We start from the raw sequence: 16808 nt of genomic DNA, 5'->3' as shown, positions 1-16808 counted from the left end.
TGCAGTTGGCTTCTCTGAATGCTAGCCTTCATGCTTTCTCGAATTAGACTAAAGAAGGAAACAACAAAAATAAAGAAATTGCAACGGATCTTAGCGTTCCAGAAAGTATAATACTAGGATTAGTGCTCCGTTTTCCTGTAGGAAAAATTATCCTCATTAAAATGAGGCTGGCTTGTACCTTCTAACCTTGATAGGGTCTGAATACCGCTGATAATTAATTGTGCTATCATCCTTTGAGGGAGAAAATCATCATATTTATACTAAGTAAATAATGATACATGACTGAAGGTAAGTTGAAACAAAACTCTAGAAATGAGCTATAGCGCTATCACTTGGCAGTAGCATCTGAGTCCTCCAAGCAGTACTTCCCATCATTATCTCACATTTAAAAGCTATAACACATATCAAATACAGGTTCACTGAGCTACTGTAGAAACTTTTCATTGTTTTTAAATGCCTGCCAATATAAATTATTATACAAGATATAACAATTGGAACATTTGTTTGTGAACAAATAGAAAAACAGACCCCTTTGCAGCAAAGGAGAGTCACTGCTGACCCTGCAGAGTTCAACTTCTTATCAAGGTAACAAACAAGGGCAAAAAGCATCTCTAATTTGCAAATTCAGCTGAGATCTAGAACCTGCTAAAATTCAAAATTCTTCTGACTTTTGAAAAATCCTGTCTATGGCATTCAAACTGCACACCGTTTTGTCTCTTAAAGCTAAAGTACAGCTTCTAATACTTCCTGGAACAAATTCTTAAAATTTCAGATTCCCAGCCCCTGCCTACTTACCCTGTTGTAGAACGGGTGCTGGGGTCCCGTCATGCCGCTGTAATAGCTGCTGTGAGGCTGCGGTGACACAACCCCACCCGCAAAGGGTCCATTGAAGGACGTGGAAGAAGAGCAGACAGACGGAGGCTGACTGTAGCCTGAGGGCGGCCGAGGAGGAGCCTCGTGCAATGGAAGCGGGGGATACGCAAGCCCCCCGATATTAATCTGCTCTCTGGCAGCACGAACATCTGAAAGATGAAACGATACCCCAGAAGGCCAAAGAAAAGAGCACATTAGGAAGCAGTCCAATTACCACAGAAACATGACTGGCCTGCGGAAGCAGACGCAGAATCCTGCACACTGCTTGGACACCGGAGTAAATAAAAGACACCTGACGACTCTGCATAAAAGCCTTTTGCACCATTTGACAAGTCACCAACCTCTAGATTCTTCTCTTCAGTTATCAGAACGATACATTTTTTTCTGACTTTCTAAGGTATTTGTTTGTGCTATGCTAACAATTCTTAGGATGGATAAGGTTTTGCTAATTACTAATAAATCACTCTTAGGTAGTAAATACAGTGTTAGCTGAGACTGGAGGCTTGCAAACGCTATGACTCATCCGCCTCTAAGCAACAACGAACAAGTCCACAGCCACACAATGCACGTCTGGTGGCAGCCGTATGTAGGAGTCGAGGCTCTCGCTTCCTAATTCCTGGAAAATGCAGAGGTGGGTCAGCAGCACCTGTGTCATACAAAAGACAGGGTGTCCGGACAGAGGTTTTGCGTCCTTGCGGCAGCGCCTCAAGGACACAGTGTCTTCGAAATCTTCAGGTCACTGTCCTCAAGGTCCAGCCCCGATTTAGCTTAAAATTTAAAAAGTAATAGAGATTTTCTTAAGCTTCTGCATAGAGATCTCTGTTAAAGACAGAAGACTAGTGACAAAAAAGTGACAATGGACAGACATCTTACAGGGGTGACTATACATTACAAGGAATCTGACTCCCAAAAATGCTCAGCCGTGTCAACTGGGAAGCGCACGGTAAGGTCAACTGAACAAAGAGCACGTTCCTCGCGGCCCCAAAAGGATGTCGAGATTCTCCGTTTCATTCATTCTCCTTGCAAGGGCTTGGGTTCAGTATTCCTTGGTTTTTCATGGAGCAGGAGAAATTTATACAGCTAATTTTTTTGAACTTTTTTTTTTTTTTTTTAGCAGTTTAGAGAAGGACATTTTTTAGTACTTTAGAGAAGAAAAATTACACTTACAACTAGTACCCACCTGCAATAATTTCCCGGAGTTTGGGATCTAGATTTACAGTGCATGGCAAAAAGGTTTTCACATCTCGAGCCACAAGAACTGGGGTCCTTGAAGACAGAAACACTTCAAAATTTCGTATATCTCCATCTATTTCAAGCAGTGGCTCAACATCTTTAGTTGTTGGAATATTCTTTGATATTCTTCAAAGAAGACACAAATGGAAAAGGCCTTTAATGTCACTACTAGAAAGACAGTCTGCATGTAACTTAATATTTGTTATTTATAAAAATAACGAACACATTACACACCTTGTTCTCACAGTTTTTTTTTTTTAAAGAAAAGAAAAAGAAACAAGAGAAGTAGTCTAGTTACCAGCGCTGAGGTCAGAATTATACTGCCTTTAAGCAGAGGCAGGATTTGGGCTGAGAAGACAGAGGAAGGAAAGCAGCCCCTGTTCCAGGTATATCACACGGTGGCGACTACTTCTCAGTGAAGATGAACCGAGCCACCGTTTTACACACGAGAATGGTGGCCTCGGACAAATTAAACAGCCGAAGTCACACACTCAGAGAATCTGACTGGCTCTAAAATCCAGGTTTATTATAAGATTCCATGGTTCTTGCCTTTGCAAAGAAATGCAGAAGTGAAGCATAATTTCTAAATAAGTTACACAAACTAGAAAACGCCCAGATTTTTCTTTTTCAAAAAGGTTTTATTTGCTACTGTGAAAGTAAAAACTGACTATATAAGCATATATATAAAACAGAAATACAAAAAAAAAAAAAAAACCACATACTTTTACCAACCAGACACAATAACTACTAATATAGGGTCACTTAGTCTCATCTTTCATTCTGCAGAATTTTTTACATAGTTGAATTTATATACGTACGTGATTCTCTATCAGGTAGGCATCTTAAACGTAAAAACAAGTGACACGCACTAAAAACACCTACTAAGCGCGCTTCTACATTGAACTGTGTGAAACTGCCATTTTTACAGGTCAGAATCATCAAATACTGACAATTTCATCAGGTGCAAGCTACTACATGCCAGGCCACGTCCTGATCAGAGGCAGTAAGACAAGGGAACGGAAATAAGAAAGAGCGCTTAAAAGACAAGGGGATGGATGAGAAAACTGGCTGTAACCCAAGTGACCACTGACAACCAAGCGATCGATAACATGCCACGTGTCCATATGACGGCAGACTGCTTAGCAATACAAAGGAATGAAGTTATTTATCTATGCAACATGGATAAATCTCAGTAAATTACGCTGAGTGAAAGAATACAGTATATGCTGAGTGAAAGAATATAGTAAGTAAAGAATATAGAGTTGTATTTTTTTCATTTATATAAAACTACAAAAATGTAAGCCAATCTGTAGTGACAGAAAGAGGCGAAGGTTCCCCGTGAAGTCAGGGATGTGGGGAAGATAAAAAGGGAGGGATTTCGAAGGATTAGGAGACACTTGGAAGTGAGGTGTGCGCTCTCCCGAGGGTGGTGACGATTTGGTGGTGTCTCTCTCTCTCTCCATGTATATAACACATGCACACACATCAAAACTTCAGGAACTGTACAACTTAAATATGGCAATTTACTGTACGTCAATTATACCTCATAAATATGTTTTAAACTCACTAAAGTTGGTGATATCGTCAAAACACTCCATTCCCATTAGTCAAGAACAGTATCTGTGAGATTATACCGAGTCTAATTTCAGAGAAGCGGTAAGACTTTCATGCCCTTCAAAAAAAGTGAAATGGGATCTTACTCTATTCGTGATAATTCCATTAGTTCTCTGGGACTAGCACTTTACTACTCAGGCCCAATACTTGGCTAGTAGCCATTTATTAAAAGCCGTCTAAGGGTAAAACCAGAGAACAAAATCAGCAAGCAGGGAAATCTGGATACGGTACCAGTGAGATAATAAGGACAGCAAGTTTGTCCCAATGAATTTGAGGAAGTCCTTTTATGGACTCATGCACACGTGCACAGAACTGAAAAGCCCTCGGAAAAGGGATTACTTCTTAATAAATTAAATGCGCATTTAAACTGCCTATTAAGTATATTTAAAATGCAAGAGGAAACTTGGAGAATGGGTGCACAGAATACTCAGCAGAAGTGGCCAGGATCTCAGAGCTTCAACAGTTAAAAAGGTACATGGTCTATTTCAGGAGTTTAACATAAAATATGAAGAAGAGAAGCTAGAAAGATTTAGATAAAAACACACAGCTGACGAGTCACATGAAACAAGTTAAGAGAATCTGAATGCCAGCTCTGCTTAAGTCTGAATGTGAATAGTGTTCGCCACGCGATGAATAATAGAGCTGTTCACAAGCCAACAGTCTGCTGCTGGTTTCCAGATTGAAGTCTCTATTCTAACCTTTTGAGCTCAATACATTAAACTCTTCTACTGCAAGAGATATTTATGTAAATGATAATCTTTTGGCAGTCGGCCACCAAAATCATATGTGCCTTTATTTTTCAGATATTTTTCCAAAGGTTAGTATTTAAAGAATTGAAGTAACTTCACTTCTCACTGAAGAGGGAATTTAAATTTCCAGTATTGTGAATCATGTGAATTAAAGTTGCCAGCAGTTAAATGGCCCACAGAAAGCATTATAAAACCTCAGGCATCAGTGATCTCCTGGTAAGTTTAAATGCAATTTCTTTCTATGCTACCAGTCTAGCAGTACTTCTTAATGCCAACATCAGTGTAAGTTAAAAGCGTTGTGATTATAAGTGAGAGTGGTTTACAGAAAGTCCATATTAATTCCCTGGCAAAAATTACATAAGCCATTCACACCACGTCTATTCAAACGAAGGTTTTTAATTACATGGAAAAAATTCTACTTTAAATCAAAATATAAATAGGTTGGAAGAGCATAATTTATGAAGAAGGCATTATTTTCCATATTTTGTCTAAAAGTAGCTCCCTAATAATGCCATTATTTAATCATAAGAGGGTGAAAATTAAGATAAATTTTTAAAAAAGAATGTATATATGTATGTGTGACTGGGTCACCTTGCTGTACCGTAGAAAATTGACAGAACTCTGTGAACCAGCTATGATGGAACAAATAAAAGTCATTTAGAAAAACTAAGACAAATTCTCTGTAAAATTTTTAAAAGTGAAAACTCAACTGCCTCAGAATTTTATTACTCTGAAATTAATTTAACTTCCAGGAGACTCTCAAATCCTCCCTATCAGTGAGTGCCCATTTGTTAAATTCTCTCCATGCACAGAGCACTCTGGAGATTCTGGAAGACAGAGGGAACACCCAGACAGAAAACAGCCACTCGGAACAGTAGCCAAAAGGTCAGAAACAAAGGATAAAATGAAATCCACTGTTAAGTCTATTGCTGCCTGCGGAGGACAGACAACCCAAACTCCCGGACGCCGCAGGAGCTCATCGTGCGCTCCCGTTCCATCCTACCTCGGTCAATGCCCACCTCTCCTCCGTCTCCCAGCCCAGCTCCCCGGCAGGGAGGCCCTCCGTGAAACCACACCGTGTTCCTCCGTGACACGTCCTCCTGGCACAAGTGCTTTCTTGCACACACATGCCACAACTAGAATGCTGTGGGATTCATTCCATATTCTGATTTCTGGTATTTAATGTGCTTGACTTACGGGTTTAAGGATGATCCAATAAGGCTTCGATACGGCAAACCATGAAAGTATTTGTCTAAGCTGCCACAAGGAGTCACTGGCAGAGCTAAACAATATTACTCTTTTACTTACAAAAAGAGCTTACGCTACATTTGCAAAAACCTCTTTCCCACTGAGAGTGTGCATGTCCAAGACAATCTACTGGGCCAGAACAGGAGGGCCCACGATGGCACTTTCATATTAACGGAGGAAACACGCAGGCCTAAGATTTAAAGAATAAAAAAGCATTCCATGTGCAAACTCAGTAGCATATTGAATACCAGGTATTAGACACAATTTGCATATCTGCAGTCGGCCTTCGCTGAGCTTCATCTGGGCAGCACAAGATGTGACCTTGGCGGCAGGAATCATAGGAGGAAAATGTTCTGATCCTAAAAATCTCATCATTTGTAAGTTTATCTAAAAAGCACTGAAATTATTTTGACACTCAAAGAGAAATGAAGTTGTTCGATTGGCTAGAAAACACAGTATCATCAAAGTCGGGGGCGGGGGGGGGAAATCTCCCTTTGAAGCCATTACATAAACTTACTACGAATTTACACGTTAGATGCTGCCCATTAAATGAAGTTCTAACGAAGGCAGTGATTTCTAGGGATACAACGCCTGCATGAAATGCAACTTGGCTGTATTCTGTTTACTGCAATGACTTTCCTTACATCCAGAGCTGACAAACTCAGATAACTTAGAATAAGGCTATAATGTTTGACAATTAAAACTAAAAGCAATGAGTTTTTTGGTTTGTTTTTGTTTTTAAGGCATAAAAACGTATTTAAAGGCTGGGTCACTTGTTAACTGTGTGTGATCTGGGACCAGTCCTTTAACGCTCCAGATTCTAGCTTCCTTATTTCAAAGGTGATGTCTAAGACCTATGGCCCTCTAGAGGCTTTGAAGGAATCTTTGAGAGATGCTCATTCTCTCAAAGCAATGAAGGAAGTACCCGCCCACACAAGATGCCCCTTCCTCGCCCCAGCTCCCTTGAGTTTTGCTATAAAAATGAGACACCCGAGCATGACCTTACTTGGCTATAAGGCTGCAATTTTGGTAACTACAGGGATGAGAACGGATCAGCAGGAAAGGTAAAACATGAAAGCCCAAAGAAGCAACTAAGTAACTAAGAAAGTATCTGCTTAGGCTCAATGGCAACGCTGCCTTGATTCCTATGTATTAAGAAAAATGTTCTGAGCAATGCCTTACATTAAATCTGACAAAAAAAGATATTTAAATGTTATAAAGAATTGAAAGAGAACTAGTTTAAAATAAAGAACTAATATTGTTGAATACCAACTGTTTGCCATTCTTTGAGCCAGATGTTTCACCTAGTTTATCTAATTTCTATCTCCCAACAGTCCACGAGGCATTATTTCCTTATTTTTTTTTTTTTTTTTTTTTTTTTTGTCTTTTCTAGAGCTGCTCCCGCGGCATATGGAGGTTCCCAGGCTAGGGGTCGAATCGGAGCTGCAGCCACCGGCCTACGCCAGACCCACAGCAACGAGGGATCCGAGCCGCATCTGCAACCTACACCACAGCTCACAGCAATGCCGGATGGTTAACCCACTGAGCAAGGGCAGGGACCGAACCTGCAACCTCATGGTTCCTAGTCAGATTCATTAACCACTGCGCCACGACGGGAACTCCTATTTCCATTTTTAAAATGAGGAACCCAAGGCTCAAGAGGTTATGCACTCGTCCTGACATGGCCTGTCTGTTCCTGGGGCAGAGCTGGAGCCCATGTCTGCCTGATCTGCAGTCCTGTACGCTGTTTCCTGCACTGGCTCAAACCCAGGGCCACAGGCAGGGCTCACAATTCTCATGCTAATGATTTACATGTTTTTAACTCCTTATAATTATAACAAAATAGAATGCTGTTACATATCAAATGTCAACACACTGAAGAAGACCAACATATGAGCCTGGGTTAGCAGGTTGTCCCAGGCTTTTTCTTTTGTTTCATTTTTTTGCATTTTGAAATAAAGTTTCTCTCCATCTGCATGTATGTATTTAAATTCCTTCATTTTTAAAAATCCAGACTAGCACTTTTCTGTTCACAAAATGAGGCAAGGACCCTACTCCACCCCCATGTGCCTGAGCACAGAACGCAGAAACTGGTAAGAGAACAGCAATAACTCATGAGGTGACCTGGTCGGCAGGACCCAGTCAAAGGAGCACCCAACACTTCAGCTATTATTTTTAAGAATACGAACAATGGTAAGATTATATTGGTGAGCCCCTAAGAAGCACAATCCCCAATCAAACTTTCAAGTTTCTGGATCAGATTAATTGAAAAGATCCTGCCACTGCAAAGCACGTTTAAAAATTGGTGACATTTGCATCTACTCATGATCAAGAACTTGCTTCATCTTACATTGCCAAAACTAAGTACAGACACAAACAGGTGTTTAAATCGATGTAAGACTCCAGCGTTCAACTTGTTCAGAGCAGCTCATTGACCTAACTGAATTTATCAGGAAATGTAATTTATATTCATTCTGCTTTATTTAATGGGATTCTGCATAAGACTGAATTTGCAAAAAGGTTTCCCCTAGGGAGGAAGAGCCTGAAAAACAGTGTGCTGCATGCAGTAGGACGCCGACCCCACAAGGTCCGTGTAAGCGAACGGATGGCAACAATTCAACGACAGAAGGATCATTTCAAGCGAGGCTAAGAGAGAAAATTCCAGTAAAGAGGTAAAGAGGGCACCACACTTTACAACGGATGCAATAGGAAGACAGTATCTTTCGTAAAAAAGCAAAACCCACTGCTTTATATCAAGAGTTTATACAATCATATGATGCTCTAAAATAGCCCGACACAAGCAGCTGAACAAGACCAGTTCACGCAGCTCTGTGAAGGACACTAGCAACACCGGGAGGCGCCAGGAAGGGGTGAGATGGTTATGTACTTGCTGCCTTTAAGAAATCTCAGAACAAGTGTTACGCTAACCATATATAGGAAGCAAATGTTTTGCAATAACACTCTAAATAGCAAGAAGAATGGGTGCTCCGAGCTCAAAGCCCGCCTAGAAATACGCTTAAGGTTAAAGCAAATCTTTTATTACATAAGTTATTTTAAAGGTTTAATGTTCAATCGGCACAGAACCCAAGATCGATACTGTTTAGGATTCACTACTTTAAACTATAAACATGGGAGTTCCCATCGTGGCGCAGTGGTTAACGAATCCGACTAGGAACCATGAGGTTGCGGGTTCGGTCCCTGGCCTTGCTCTGTGGGTTAAGGATCCGGCGTTGCCGGTGAGCTGGGGTGTAGGTCGAAGACGCGGCTCGGATCCTGCGTTGCTCTGGGTCTGGCTTAGGCCGGCGGCTGCAGCTCCGATTCGACCCCTAGCTTGGGAACCTCCATATGTTGCGGGAGCGGCCCTAGAAAAGGCAAAAAGACAAAAATAAATAAATAAATAAAATATAAACAGAAATTTGTAAGCAGGTCAATTAGAAAAAACAACTCTTCTTTCTTTATATCTACCCTTTTCCCAATAGTCAATTTAACGGATTTTAGGAGAAAGAAATACTACACCGAACTTAAATCTGTACCATACTATCAGATAACCATTCACTTGTTTATGATCGTGATTCTCAGTGCTTACAAATGTGCCACGAAACCGGAGTTCCCAGCATGGCGCAGCGGAAACGAATCTGACTAGGTACCATGAGGTTGCGGGTTTGATCCCTGGCCTTGCTCAGTGGGTTAAGGATCCGGCATTGCTGTGAGCTGTGGTGTAGGTCGCAGACACAGCTTGAATCCAGCGTTACTGTGCCTGCGGTGCAGGCCGGTGGCTGTAGCTCCAATTCTGCTCCTAGCCTGAGAACTTCCACATACTGCGAGGTCGGCCCTAAAAGTCAAAAACAAAACAAAAACAATATCCTGTGAAACCACACTCTTTAATAAGAGTGAAAGTTGAACTTTAGAATTTAAAATATTTATTAACCTCAATGTTTTGTTTTTCTGCCATGGAAAAGGGAAGGCAAAACGCATTCCCTCTTAATTCTTGGCACATGGTGCCAACAATGTTTCTGGTAAAATACTCCCCCTGGTGGACTCCTTGGTCATTGCAAACAGTGGCCGCGGCCTTGCAGTTTTACACCAGCCAGCACTTGACCATGGCTTAGCATTTCCGTCAGTACTTTTGTTTATTGTTTTATTTTGAAGAGTCTTAAAAACATTTTGATTTGAAATTCTGAAATTACAAACCTCTGTTGAAAAAATAATTTTGGAAAAAATTGATCTCTAGCTGACCTCTAATGGTATATTTAAATTTGGAAGGCAAATATGAGACCTTCGAAAGTCATATTTGCTTACTGTATTAGAAAATAAACTGTAAACTTGCATAAGTAATAATATTTTTTATTTTACATATTAAGACATTTTAGAAAAACGGGTTTTGCTAGCACCATTCTTAAATATTTTTAGTTAATATATTTGAATTTTCTGGAGTTCCCATCGTGGCGCAGTGGTTAACGAATCCGACCAGGAACCATGAGGTTGCACGTTCAATCCCTGGCCTCGCTCAGTGGGTTAAAGATCCAGCCTTGCCGTGAGCTGCGGTGTGGGTCACAGATGTGTCCCGGATCTGGCGTGGCTGTGGCGTAGGCTGGTGGCTACAGCTCCAATTCGACCCCTAGCCTGGGAACCTCCACATGCTTCAGGTGCAGCCCTAGAAAAGACAGAAAGACAAAAATAAATAAATAAATATATATATATATTTTTATATATATATACATACAAATTTGAATTTTTCATGTTGAAGTTAGAAACTCACAACTTTGGAACATTTAAAATTCTTTGTTCTTTATTGGCATAAAATACTGAAAATGGCATCATGAGTTTAAATGAGAAAATATCTTAAAAATCAATTTTATCCTTTTGAAAGCAAAAGAAAAGCTCCTAAAAAAAGCTACCAAGAAAAAAATTACAGCCACTTAGGGTATATAAAAATGGTAAAAAGGCTTAAACCCACAGATGCACCAGCTGCTTTAAGTGCTAAATATCACAACTGATTTTTTTTTTTAAACTTTTCCATACAAAACCTACTGCAGTTAGTAGACACAATTAGATCTGAATAAAAGCACTGATTTGGGGGTTTTGATAAGATGGTAAGAAGTTCGCATTTTCTTTAATGAAAAAGATAATTTCCACCCTCTAGAAAAACTTCTGTCTACTATAATGTTCCCACTGATACACAATAAATGATTCTAAATATTCCTTTGAAAATGAATAAAATATATCTGGAAATAAAATCAGTTTGGTTCTGCATTTCTACTCTCTCAGACCCAGTGTCTATCTAGCTCTGTACTTATAGCCTCCTGGCTTCCAGAAATAGGCCTGGGAAGCCCCCACAGCTGCAGCTGGGCGGCCCTAGGTTACCCGCACTCTCTGCCTCCCAGAGCTACGAGTGGTAAACGAGTCATCTAGGTAAGTGCAATGTGCGGCATACAGGGAGGGCCCAAGTATTACCAGCCAGAGTTTTAATTAATATGCGTCCAGCATGTAAAATCTGTACGTTTAGCCTCACAAAAACAGAGTCCGGCTAAGTCACAGGAGCTTTTCAAACAGTACTGACAACAGCCTGTAAGGAGAAACTGCAGGGGGAGGCAGACCCGGCTCCAAGTGTGCCGAGGAGTTCCTGCTGTGGGCCAGGGGACTAAAGATCCGGCGCTGTCTCTGTGGCGTTGCCGGTTTGATCCCTGGACCAGCGCAGTGGGTGAGGGATCCCACACTGCCGCAGCTGTGGTGCAGGTCGCATATGCGGCTCAGAAATGATCCCTGGCCCAGGAACCTCCGTAGGCCCCGGGTGTGGATGACAAAGCAAAAAACAAAAGGGTGGCGGTAGGAAGCAACTCCAAACGGTGGCATTCACAAAAAGATAATAAACGCAAGACACCTTAGAAATGCCACCGATCTCAACGTTAAAGGGAAATGTCTATGCAGATATTGCTTCCATCTTCCTATCACCTGACACGAGGCAGCATCTACGAGGCGTCAGCTGAAATATGTAATCACCATTCAACCTCTGGGTACTGAGAACTTTCTATGTGCCTTCCCCGGGGACCTACTGGTATAACAAAGAAAAATGTCTACCTGCATTTAGAACCAAAGAAGGAAGCATCTGTATGGACAGTATTCTTTTCAAGATAAAATGTGGCTTCTCATTTACCCACCCCCCCAGGGCCTCAGCTTTCCTCAATGCAAATGTCACCCTCGTATTTCTTCATTCCTTCACAGCACCCACTACTGTCTACTCCGTGCCAAGAATGTCTAGAAACAAGGAATTCAGCAAAGCTTAAGGAAGTTACATTTCGTGACGTTACCGGTCTGGTTCAGGAAAAAAAATTAAATAAATGACAAGGCAAATATTTATAAAAGCACACTTAACTACAGTAAGTGTTCTGAAGTAACATATCCATCTATAATGAACACATCTAATAAAATCTTGGAGACAAATGGCTTCCTAGTGACATTTGAGGTGAGAGTAAGGTGGGAAGAATGAGGTGGGAGGGGAAGGATGGGCCAGAGAGAAATACGGGTGGCAAAGGTAAAAGGCAGGAGGGCGAAGGAGCTGGAAAGCCCTGCTGAGGTGGTTTGGAATGCCATACAAACCCGATTCCTGCATAGAGAACACTCACCAACGATTCCTCATGACCTTAGAGCCCAATTTAAAACGCAATGACCATCACTCCCAAGTTACACTACTCATAAATCAAATTCCGCACCACTCTGCAGGCCAGTCGGGACTTGCTCTCTACACCTAGGAGTGCGTGATGCTAAGGAAACCACCTTTCCTTCCCTCTCCAGCAGGGGTTTAAAGGTGGGAGGAGGAGGACAGGCCATGCAGTTGGCAAGTCCAAAGGAAAAAAAGGCAACTGAAAAAATGACCCGAAAAGTAGGCTTATAAATCCACTGTTTTGTTAGAAAATAAAGAATAAAATAATCTTAAGAAACATGAAACTATAACAACAGGAGAGACACGCAGGGAAAGGTCAATACATTCTTGCAGTTGTTAAGAACCACTAACTAGTTTTCTACCAGACACAACAAGACCGTAGATGATGCTACTCAATCCTCAGCTTTCTCATATTCACGGAGGAGAGGACCACCACGCTTGGAAAAACCTTGGCTGCCTATCAGGAAGGATCATCATACAATATGATGCCTTACTATGAAAAATGTCGAAAATACTACCACTTGAATAATTTAAAGATAATGAATTTAGGACGTTATAAATTAGATGTCTATAGTGTCTGTTCAACAAACAGTCGTTTCAGTAAAACAGAAAATGGCTCCCATTCTGAGACTCGCTCAAAACTTGCTCCACTGTTTGAAAAAAAAATCAAAATAAAGTACCAAAACAAAGTATGGCATCATCCTTCTCACAGAACTAATTCTGACCATATCATCCAAGTAAAAGATTGGTTGAGCGGTGTCAAAACAGAAATTTGAAACATTATCTTCATGAAAACTACTTAAATTGATCATTTAAAAACCTCTATCATTGCCTAAAATGCTTACTAAAAAATGGCAGAATAAAGTTTTATACTAAAATATCTCAATGGTGCCTAAAACTCTATAATAGAAGTAGACAGCAAATCTTTACAGTTTTTATTCTACTCCCTTTCTTCTTACTAAATGTATGTTAAAAAAAAAAACCCTCAAATGATCTAGACAAAAGCTTTTAGCTCAACACATAATTGCAAGAAAATTACAATAATTGTACCAATTAAAATAATCTTGAATGAACAGTATGTCATCTTAATGTTCCAATGGTTTATAGAGGGATCTACTTAATTAGCTAAAATTGCTTTCCAGTGTTAGTATCAAATGTCATTTGTTAAAAGTTGAACAATTTAGAAAATAATTTAACAAAGCAATTTTACCAAACACCAAGAACCAACATTTTCTTTTTCAGATGAATAAAGCAGGCAGATGTGTCATCAAATTGCTATAAAAATAAATGAGGCTTTTTATGGAATCAAAAAATTTTACTACTAGCGTTAAAAATACTATTTTCTGATTGTTTTTACCAAATCAGATTTCTTTAATAAAATAAATGAATATCAATTATATACTGCTGCTTTTTGTCTGCTGTAAATAAAACTTTTTATTATTCAAATGACAAGCAATAGCATCAAAGAACTCAACTATGGTTTAACAGAAAGTCATCTAAATTACCCTCACATATTCCAATATACGATTTTTCAATATGTTGATCAAATTGTCTTCCTATAGTTTTTCATCCAAAATCATCTTAAATTTAATTATTTTAAGTCAACCCCTTAACGAATTCTCAAAGATTCTTACAACGTTGTCTCTTTCTCTTCCTTAGACCAGCTACAAAATGGTCTTTGTAAGTACTGCAGGCATAAAGGACACACTTATTTCTTCAGAAGAAAAAAAAGGCATCTCAAAATCGCCCTGAATCCATTCATGGATGGCAGGCCCACCAAGAGCGGAAGTCTAAAATAGCAGATTAATCTAATGGCAAGACAAAGTTCTCATTATACCTCCTATATATAATACTTTACATTTATTTGAACAAAATAAAATATTCCCTCTACAAAATTCAATGTATTTTTATCATATGATTAAAAATACTCTCCCTCAACATTTCTTTGGCAAATCTTCTATTTAATAAACAGGGCAAAAAGGTCCTATTACCTTTAAACTGCAGGTGATATATTCTCTTTTGTCTGTAAGATATATTTTCATTAAGAATATAAATTTTTAAAAATTTCCTTGAACATGAGGAAGTCCTATAAACTTGAGGCTCAAATGCTGGAAATTAGGGTGAAAGTTTTAAAAGGTCAAGTAATTGTCTATCAGCAAAGAATAGCAGTTTTAGCCTGAAAAGTTTCCCATCATCCAAAAGGCCATGTTTTAGCCTGAGATTGATAAAACTTGTTAACTGGCTGGCTGAGCCATCATCACATTTTAACTTTCTTCCAATTGTTTCAAGTACGTCTGTTTCATCTTTACGCAGAATATAAGGTTCTCGACACGCCAGTATTTAGGGACACAAGATGTTGTTTGTAATTTACTGATGGTTTAGGAACAGTAAGACTGTGTGTGTGTGTGTGTGTACGGTGTTTTGAGGAGATTCATGCTGAAGTATTTAAGTGTGAAATACACGTTCACAGAGTCCGGCAAAAGAAAGGCAGATGGACGTGTGTGCAGACACGAGCATGTGAGCTCCTCAAGGACATGAGCTGCCTTTTGACCTGTCCCTCTGTGCACCCACCTCCTCAGCCAGCCCCGGAACACGTAAAAGCAGAAAGGGCGAAATATAAGCCCTGACCCACAGTTAAAAACTCACACGAAAGACACATTAAATAGAGAAAATTAACTAGAATAGACAGACAAAAATCAAGAGAAGCCATTAGATCTCTAATACCTACTCATCTTGGCTTCTCTAAGAAAAACAGAGGCAAGATTTTAGGGAGATGTGTTATATTCAAGAGATAATATCCAAAAGGAAGGACACCTCATCCTTTTTATATCTTTTGTCTTCCTGCCACCATCCCATCAAAAAACTAAAGAGAGGAGTTCCCGTCGTGGCGCAGTGGTTAACGAATCCAACTAGGAACCATGAGGTTGCGGGTTCGATCCCTGGCCTCGCTCAGTGTGTTGAGGATCTGGCATTGCCTGAACTGTGGTGTAGGTTGCAGAGGCGGCTCGGATCCCGCGTTGCTGTGGCTCTGGCGTAGGCCGGGGCTACAGCTCCGATTCGACCCCTAGCCTGGGAACCTCCATATGCCGCGGGAGCGGCCCTACAAAAGGCAAAAAGACAAAAAAAAAAAAAAAAAAAAAATTAAATAGAAAACTCTGAAACCTTTACTTTCTAATTTAAAGTACTGCAAATGATAAGTTAAAGCTCATTTTCATAAAAACATGCTCAGAATTCTCTATACAGTTTAACAACATCAGACAAATAAGATAAATTCTCTGGAAAGAAATTAGAAAATGGATTTTTAAATTTTTAAAAATATGTATGAATTCACTTCAACACACACATACATATATAAAATTCTATAATTAATAATAAATATGACTCTCAGGTTAATAAAATATATACATATTCATATATATATTCATGAATATATAATGTCATTAACCTGAGAGTTGCAGACTCTAATCATACTCGACCTCATGGATGGACTGCCCATTTCACTTGCTACTTGGCTCCTCGGCTGGACTGCAGCTCTTAAAACCCTAATGAACACGACGCCTCCTGCGACTACTTGTCCCGGGCCTTTCAGAGGTATGAGCTGACTCTCACATTTGGATCAACTGAGAAACTGTGGTTTGTGAGTCACCCTGCCGTCATGAAACAAAATGGCAGGTTTCTTTCTAAAGCTTTCAACGGGGCTATGTGACACACAGAATGATTCTCGATGACACGTGCCACGTGGGTAAAGGTTACTGAAATCACGTGAGCACACTGAGAAGTACAGCGCTTAGATTTCATTTAAATTTTTAAATATGTCCGTAAGTAAAAACGTTAACAAAACAGCAAATATTTACTGAACCATCACTATGGAGGACGAAAGGAATGCGAAGAGGAAAAATTTTAATGAGACCCAGGTGTTTCACATTTGTGCCCACCTCTCTTTATTTGCTCAGCTCCTGGCATTCATCATCCTAGGTTCTAATTATGCACTGGGTCTCTTCCCCTGCTTCAAAATTTCTTTTAAAATTTTTAACTCACAGGAAAGTTGAAAGAACAGAACGCTGACACTCAAATACACCCACCTAGACGCACAAACTGCCATCATACATCCTGACACAGCCGCTATCTCCCTCCTCCCTACCTGCACATGGACGTGTATACACACTCAGAAAGCACGCACATCCATAGGTATTGCACACATCCTTGCACACTTGCACACACACATATACACTTACACGCATACACACATCTACACACACACACACACACTACACTTTCCTTTTGCCAAACCATCTATATGGGTATTTTACACCTAAATACTTCAGCATAAATCTCCCCCAAACTCTCTCAGCATAGCCATGGAAATTAACATCAACTCAAAAACTCCAATTCCACAAACGCCTGCGAAATGTCCCTCCGAGCTCTGCCTT

The 16808-nt window shown here is 40.0% G+C and overlaps 1 protein-coding gene across 19 annotated transcripts in view; it reads right to left on the bottom strand.

The window, feature by feature from the left end:
- Nucleotides 1-16808, bottom strand: part of KIDINS220 (kinase D interacting substrate 220) — a 95167-nt gene that overhangs the window by 25441 nt on the left and 52918 nt on the right. For all 19 annotated transcript variants that reach the window (XM_021087893.1, XM_021087888.1, XM_021087894.1 and 16 more), the window contains 2 exons: nt 2054-2232; nt 796-1022 (listed from right to left, as the gene is read on the bottom strand). In XM_021087893.1, coding sequence (XP_020943552.1) covers nt 796-1022; nt 2054-2232 — 406 coding nt within the window. The remainder of the gene's footprint in view (nt 1-795; nt 1023-2053; nt 2233-16808) is intronic.

Source organism: Sus scrofa, chromosome 3 (assembly GCF_000003025.6).
Source record: "Sus scrofa isolate TJ Tabasco breed Duroc chromosome 3, Sscrofa11.1, whole genome shotgun sequence".
NCBI classification, from domain to species: Eukaryota; Metazoa; Chordata; class Mammalia; order Artiodactyla; family Suidae; genus Sus; species Sus scrofa.
Note: the sequence above shows the minus strand (reverse complement) of the source record. Positions and strands in the feature narration are given on the sequence as shown.